This window comes from Lygodium microphyllum, chromosome 2 (assembly GCF_053477565.2).
Source record: "Lygodium microphyllum isolate KBCC chromosome 2, Lygodium_microphyllum_v1.1.10, whole genome shotgun sequence".
Lineage (NCBI taxonomy): Eukaryota > Viridiplantae > Streptophyta > Polypodiopsida > Schizaeales > Lygodiaceae > Lygodium > Lygodium microphyllum.
In genome coordinates, this window is record NC_141136.1 from 89671563 (window position 1) to 89680040 (window position 8478).

Here is an 8478-nt window from a genome sequence, read left to right on the forward strand (position 1 = left end):
TCCATTTTTCAAGTTCTTTCCAATGATAGGTCACATCATATGGTTTTGAGAAACTTATGGGCATGATAGGTCACATCATATGGTTTTGAGAAACTTATGGGCTCATCCCCCGCATAAACCACATGTTTCGCACGTCTAGCATGGCAAGCTTGATAACGTGGCATGTGCAGAATAGGTCCACGGATGGAGTTCAACGAATATCATCGGATTTGCGCGCATGGAGCCACATTGACTCTACCTTCCCAGGCTTTGCACAAGAGCCAAGGAATCTTCGGCTCGGTCTCGCCATGGATGGTGTGAACCCATTCGGTCTGCGCTCGACTTCTTACAGTGTGTGGCCTATAGTGCTTGTCAACTACAATATCCCTCCATGGATTTCTACGAAGAAATGACATCTCATCCTTAGCTTGCTCGTCCCGGGCCGCTACAAAGTAAAAAATATGGACGTGTATCTTCGTCCATTAGTCGATGAGCTTAAGATTTTATGGGAGGAGGGGGTCACTGTGCAAGATATGAGCAGGCGCGATGGTCGGCGGTCAGCCAACATTCTAGCCATTCTCATGTGGACGATGCATGACTTTCCGGGATTCGGAGAGTGCTCAAGTGAGCAGACCTCCGTTCTCGCTGGTAATATCTATATTTTATTTCATTCAATCAATATTCACTAGGTTGTGGCTCGCCTTACAGGTCTGGTTACCTCAGGTTATCATGCATGTCCATTGTGTGGGCCACAGTTAGACTCTCGAAGGTCACGAACCATGAAGAAGATGGTATATCAAGGACACACCGCTTTCTTGTCGGAGGATCATGAACTCAGGGAAGGTTTTCTTGGACGAACTCCAACACGTATGAACGCTGCAAGCTGGTACGAGCTGAAAATGGTAAACCCGGAATCACATCCAAATGGAATGCGACGGTTCTCAGTTTTCTACGAGTTGCCATATTGGACCCACTTACCGGTCAACCACTTGTTGGATCCCATGCATATTTTCAAGAATGTGGGCAGCTTGCTATGGGACCACATCACAGGAAAGAGAGACACTATAGGGTCACGAATGGATTTAAAGGAGGTAGGTAAGATGGAGGCGCTTTGGCTGCAGTCGAATGCTGAAGGGGGAGTGCAGGTTCCTCGCGCTCCTTGGGTTTTTTCCACCAAAGAAGAGCGCATTGTGAAGCAAGTAATCAAGTCTATCCGCACTCCGATGGGTATGATGCGTTCTCTCAGGTCCGCATTTTCTAAAGATGACCAATTGTCGAGGCTAAAATCCCATGATTGGTATAAGATATGTCAGGTTTGTGAATAGAATGGATTTTAATTAGCGTGGGCATTTTGCAATTTGAAAAGTGACCATTATTCATAATGCTTTCTCATTTGTGGCAGTTTGTCCTACCGATTGTGATCGCAGGATGCCTTACTCCAGAAATTCGCGGGGCCATTTACAAGTTGTCGACTTTGGTGCAATGGATCTCACAGAAAGAGATTAAGACGTCCTCTATTGAATCCGCGAGGCGGGGAGCAGTGGAGACGGTCTGTCTCTTTGAGAAATACCTACCCACTAGCATGCTCACGATACAAGTTCACCTTTTTGTGCATCTTGTGGACGAAGTGGAGATTGCTGGACCTGTCCATATGCGATGGATGTTCTTCCTCGAGCGCTTCATGAAAACCCTGAAAGGCTTTATGCGACAACGAGCTCGTCTAGAAGGTAGCATGGCGGAAGGTTGGTTGGTGTCAGAGGTGTTAGTGCATATCTCACAATGGCTACCAACGGTGGAACCAGACAATGAAATGCTATGGACGCTGAAGGACGATGATAGACTGACTGGAGATGTGGTGGTTGGAAATGGGATAGAAAAAAGAATGGATGCCTCAATGGAAGAGAATGTGAATCGCTTTTGTATGTTGCACCATGCCTCCATGGAGACATGGCTTGCCAAGTACCAGATTGCAAGGCAAGATCGAGAGGAAGCGCGAGCTGAATTTCGACGCAGTACGCATCATCGACCGATTCGATATCTCGAAGGCATGGAGGAGATGCCGCGGTTTATGTCAACACGATGGTGGCATGGAGCCTTGACCGCAGTATCCAGCGAAGGGATAGAGGTCTCAATGGAGGAGTGGGAGTTCTCGAGGGGATGTAATCCAAAAATATGTCGTATCTAAATTTTATATGCGACATCTAATTTGAGTATTTTAATGTACAGTACAAAATATATAGTGCAGTGTGGTCGCGCGGACGGCATTTTTCCGTGGAGCGTATTGACAAAATGCGCTCCACAATGGACTGTGGTGTCATGGCAAGGTTTGAGCAAGAGAGCCGGCGACGAGTAATGGATCCGAACACGGTTGTGGATGAGATGGAGTATTTTGGAAACTTGCAAAGTATTATTACGGTGGATTATCGTAGCTTCTCCATGATACTATTTGATGTGCAGTGGTTCAAAGTGGTACTTAGAGGAGCTGGAGCAACAGTTCGACGAGGTCCATCTGGATTTCTCGAAATAGATTTCGAAAAAAAATGGACGGATTTGCGCGACATCTTTGTGTTGCTAACCCAGCGTGAACAGATGCAGAGTCATTTGCTTGCTAATTGTAATACGACATGGTTTATGTCACAATGGTTTGAACTCGCTTTGTACGTGTTTGTGAACATGTAATATTTTATCCAAACCCTCGACAACCTCGATGGTGGTATGTTATACCTTCAACTCCTCGAAGTGCGAGAGTATATGATCAAAGCGATGTTCCGGACATAGATAAAGATAATATGCAAATAGAGGTGTCGATATTACAAGGGGTGGAGGCCACCGCAAGCTTGGAGCCCGCATCGGCTAACAATGATGGAAATACAGTAGTCCAAGAATTTTTTGAGAACGAGGCAGACTCGTTCTTTTGTGGTGACATGTCTATTGATCTTCCAGTGTATGCAGAGTTGTGTCAGGAGATTAACATGGGACCATAGAATACTTCATTCTTGGAGAATTGTATTACTCAATTCGTTGTTCAGATATTCCATAAAGGTACATAAGATATGCATTTTAAGAGGGATTTTTCAAAAATGATTTATATTACTGTGCTTTGTATAGTTTAAATTGATTATTTTAACACCATTTTTTATCTGTGCAGGTGACATTTTCAGAATGAGTCGAGGGATGAGCGATGAGGAGTTTCAAGACATGATGACACACATGTCTCTAGACCAGCTCGGGAGATTCAGAGAGATGGCAGACCAGGAGTTGTCTCATTCTTCGTCAGGACGCTCTGCTAGAACTGCTTCAGCACGATCAGATACTTCAGCTTCGAGCAGACAATCTCGATGCTCACGACTTGGGCAAGAGGGAGGGACTGCATCGAAATCAGGGGGGTGCTGCTGTGGAGACACGGATGTGGTGTCTCCGTCTTGTCGTTCAGCTGGAGCTGCGTCACCTCCAGGATTTATCACACCTGTGGGGACGTCTACTCCAGTTACTCCGGCTTTTGCGCAGCCGTCAGCAGGTGGCACTCCTTTTGGTGGCACCCCTTTGAGTGCCACTTCGAGAGAGGTTACCCCCGTCGGTACACTGGATGTAGAGGGGTCTCCTAAATATGCCCAGGAGCGTGGACGGAGATGGGAGAGGACCCATCTTAGACAGACTCCTAGGGGTTATGGATACCTGGGTGATAGTAGATCAGGAGCCATCATCATGAATGATGGGAGGGTGATGGCTCGCATGAGAGATTTGTGCCAACAAGTTTTTCGGCACAACGTCCTGGATCATTGGAAGAACATACCGGAGGGGAGCAATGACTACATAGTAGCATCCTTGCACGAGGAGTTTCCGGTGTCAGCCGCAGTAGATAGATTCTCTACGGGCTGGATGATGGATTGCATGCGTGCATATATGTCACATAGACGATCCGACGCACGCAAGGCAATCAAGAGGGGCTGCAAAGCCCGAGTGGTTAGATGCAGACGACTGGCGCCGATTGAGAGAGGAGGCTACAGATTCGCCAGGACGTTGGAGTCAGCGGGAGGCAGCAAGGGCACGACTCGAGGCCGGAGTGGTCCATCATCTTGGGAGTGGCGGCCACAGGACATATTTGGAGGGCTTTGTAAGTTTCTCTTATGTTTTGCTTGTTTGTTTTTTTGAAATATTCTTTGTATTGATAATCATGCTTCTAACAGTTAGCATTTTGTTTTCTTTGCAGCACTCCATTACAAATCGCGATCCGCAAGGCCTTGAGACTCGATATGCAGAGAGGCACGGTCTCAATGCATTGATCGACCGATTGTATAGACGTGGCGGCCCTGTAAGTCACTCATATTTCTTGTCTGTAGTTACCATGAGATATTTGAATGCATTAGTGTATGGTGGATTGATAAGTTGTTTCTTTTTCTGCAGAATCCGTTCGATGCTCCTTTGCGACGGGACGAGCTTTCGGGGGACGAGAATTTATAGCTCGCCCTTGGATCCTTGGAGCTCACACACCTTTTGTTTTTAGTCGCTTGATCTATGTAGACATTTTCTATGTATTAGTGATATCCTTTCATGATTGTACCAATCGCATTTTATGCAATCATGTATTTATTTTATGTATCAGTTTTATGATTTCAGTATACATTCTTTTTGTTTGCAAGTGCTTTGTATGCAGTAGTGCAAAAACTATTTTGTATGGCTCTTATACAGCACAAGCTGCCCTGTCACAAATTTTTTTCCCCTGTTACCGTCGCTATTTGCGTCGCAAATTTACTGCTCGCGTTGCTATTGGCCTCGCTATGCGCGTCGCAAATTGACTGTTGGGTCGCTATATGCATCACTATTTGTATCGCTATAGCGACGCAAATAGCGACGTTTCTATGGTATCGTCAATAACGACGCTTTTTGTGACGACGGGGGCAAATTTTGTTGTTTGTATTTTCGTCGCTTTAAACGTCGGTATAAGGTCTATATCTTGTAGTGTTTATCTTATCTCTCTCTCTCTCTCTCTACACACACATACACATATACATCTATGTATACTATGCAGCCTCACGATTTCGTGCTCTGTCTCTCTCTCTCTCTCTACACACACACACATAAACATACACATATACATGCATGTATAATATACACCCTCAAGATTTTGTGCTCTCTCTCTCTCTCTCTCATTTCTGTCATTTCTTACATTGAGTGAGAGAATAGAGATGCAAGAGACTGAGATATATAGATATAAAATTGGAAAGTAATAGAGAGTGTTGATTTTCAATCATATAAGAGATTGAAGGTCAAATGTACAATCTGTTTATTTTGTGTTCAAAAAGTTTTTAGCTAAGGATGGGACATCAACACCTCCTCGTTGGCTAAAAAACTTTTCTGGTTAGATTTATATATTATTGGGTTTCTACTAAAACAAAATCCAGTCGTTCGCCGAGGAGGCCCACCTAACACCATATTGGGAAATATGGGAATTTTCCATAAGTTTGGGACATGTGATCAAATCTTTGGATTTGTCATAACTTGAACACTATAACTCAAAATCGAGCACTCTATAGCTCAATAGATTCCATTTTTCAAGTTCTTTCCAATGATAGGTCACATCATATGGTTTTGAGAAACTTATGGGCACCCCATGTTTTATTTTTGCATCCATATATATCTTACCCACTGCCTCAAAGATGTATTCATGTTCTTCAGGTATGAAATGAATTGCTTTCTTTCCTTGCCTTTTTGTAGTAGATATGGATGGCCCTCCATCTAATCATCTTTCTTCTCCTGTGTTCCTAGCCCCTCTCTTCTCAATAGAAGCCCTCTCTCTATACACTCTCATGCAAAAATAATTGCAACTCGGAATTTTTTTGCAATATTCACAAGTAAAATTTTCAAAGGGTTTTCCACCATATGAAATACGAAGACAATTTACATGCCTATAGCATCCATCAACCTTGATTTCAATAGATCGATCATATAAGGTAACTTTTGTATATGGCTTTGGATACCACACATTCCCTATTTTAAGGTCATGTAGCATAGATTTATATATGCATGTATGTATGGATGTATGTATGTATACATATACCATTCACTTTCAAATCTCATGATTCTCCCCTCTCTCTATATCTCACTTCTATTATTTCCTATCGTAGAAAATAGTTGAAATGAGATCCACAGAGAGAGAGAGAGAGAGAGAGAGAGAGAGAGAGAGAGAGAGATATCTTCCCATGCTTACAAATATAAAAACTTGGTTAAACTCTTTCTAAAAGTTCACAAAGATGCCAATGGGATCACAACATAGTGGTTGGAGTGTGGGTTGAGCATTGCGAGTATGTGAGTTGAAATTTTGGGTTCTACTTCCTTGATGATAAAAATTGTTACACTGCTAATAACTCACAAAGATAGAAACTTGGTCATGTTGTTTCATGTTTAGTTCTAACAAATCAGGCAAGAATGGTAAAGAACTATTTGAAAACCCCATCCATCAATTTTCGAAAACATTTTGAGAAGAGATTGTATACGCATCTATAGATTCTAGAAGTACATGTTTAAAATGCTACAAACCTTCGGCAATTTTGTAATCCCAAACTTTTGTTATTTTCTTTATTACCTTCATACAATATGAAGTTTTCAAATAGAAAAATCGAGTACAAACCTTCGGCAATGAATATATGCGTTCATGTAGGCAGTCAAGCATGCCATAAATGACTCGTAAGCACACGAATTCAACCCACCCAAAACTTGCAACTTGCAACACTTCAAAGGGCACTGCTCTTTTTTAAAATTTGAATCCCCGTTTTGCTATCCCGCGGAAACTAAAAAGAAAATGAAGCTTCCAAAGTTCGCGATGCGTCACTGCGTGCGTACTTGTTCAGCTTGTCGCCCACGTAATTAGCGTGTCGATAACGTGTCGCGGACGGAACTCTAACTTCAGCGTCGAGTCGTCGACGTATATATAGATGAAGGTATTTTGATTGGGCCACTTTCCGTAGTCGCATTCGTGTTCTTTCCCCCATCTTGTCTCGATTAGATAATCATGTGTACTTTTGTCATCGATCGTAGTGGTGACAGAGACCAGAATGATAAGAATACTAAGAATACTAGCAGTGCTAACAATAGTACAGCTACTATTGATATTGTGGCCATACATGATTGCCTATCGACATCCGAGCTGCTTCCGCCCGGCTTCCGCTTCCACCCCACCGATCAGGAGCTGGTGTGGTTCTACCTGTGGAGGAGGCTCCAGGGCACACTCAACGTCAGCAGATCTTCCCCGAAACTTAAGGACGTGATTGCAGACCTGGATCTCTACAAACACGATCCATGGGAGCTGCTCCCTTCAGCAGCACTCCACGGCCCCCAGCTGCAGTACTACGATACTCCGGATCATCAATTAGAGCACGCAGATCATGACCGTCAAGCACCTGCAGGTCATGATTGTAGGGAGGGGTATTATTTCCATCGCATCGACCGGAAGTATCCCCGCGGGAAGGGTACGCGTGCCAACAGGGCCTCCCCCTCGGGCTACTGGAAGGCCACCGGCAGAGACAGGCCAGTGAGCCAGTCCAATTTCACTCATGAATATAGGGCGATATCAGGGATCGATCAGAAGAGGGTGCAGAATATGCAGCGGTACTCAGGGTGGAAGAAGACGTTGGTGTTTTACAGAGGCCGCGCTCCCAATGGCGATAGGACAGACTGGGTCATGCACGAGTTTTACATCATCCACAATGACGATCATGTTGCAGCAGCAGCAGCGGCTCACAATCACGATCGAGATCTAGCTGTCACCAGACAAGGATCACAAACTGTGAACGAGACTATGATCTCCAGCTCTGATTTGGTGCTATGTAGAGTGGTCGAGAAGAGACGCTCGCGGCAGCGCAATCAAGCCCTCCACCATCATCCTCGTCTCCATCTCGACATGACCACCCATCAATTCCTCCCTCTCAGCAGCTTGTTAAAGTAGCCGTGACGTGCGCCCCATTTCCTCACACGCGCACACTCCAATTGTTAGACTTGTATGTATACTTAGGGTTCAAATATTCCTTCTTTCAACGCTTCATGATTCCTCTTAGACCAATTAAGGCTCAATATACATGTTCTTTGTGTTAATAAAGTATCCTATCATCCGAGAACTTCTTAGACATTGGTTAATCCTAGCATGGTAATAAGGTTGATCATATTCCTTATGTAATCACCAAAGCATCATGTCATACGTGAACTTCTTAGGCACCTGCCCAGATTAACACTTCTTAAATGTTTATAAGTCTTATATATATATATATATATATATATACAAGGTCCAACACTTGGTGTGGGAAATGTCATAGTTTCAGGCATTTAGCAATAGAATGCCCCACACCAAGTAGAGTGGTTCCTGATCAGCCAAGAAATTTTCTCTACGACTATTATTGAGAAACAATCATGTGAAGGGTCAATGTTGGATTAAGCAAACTCATTTAAAACAATAATCAGCCCAAATGCAAACAAATTATAAGTACATGGATAGTCAAAATGTGACTT

The 8478-nt window shown here is 43.7% G+C and overlaps 1 protein-coding gene across 1 annotated transcript; it reads left to right on the top strand.

The window, feature by feature from the left end:
* The first annotated feature begins 6988 nt into the window (after positions 1 to 6988).
* On the top strand, positions 6989 to 8128 carry LOC148040001 (NAC domain-containing protein 58-like). The gene has a single exon (XM_087662796.1). It carries the CDS (start codon positions 6989 to 6991, stop codon positions 7919 to 7921), a length of 933 nt encoding a protein of 310 aa, XP_087518922.1. The 3' UTR covers positions 7922 to 8128.
* Positions 8129 to 8478: the final 350 nt, after the last annotated feature.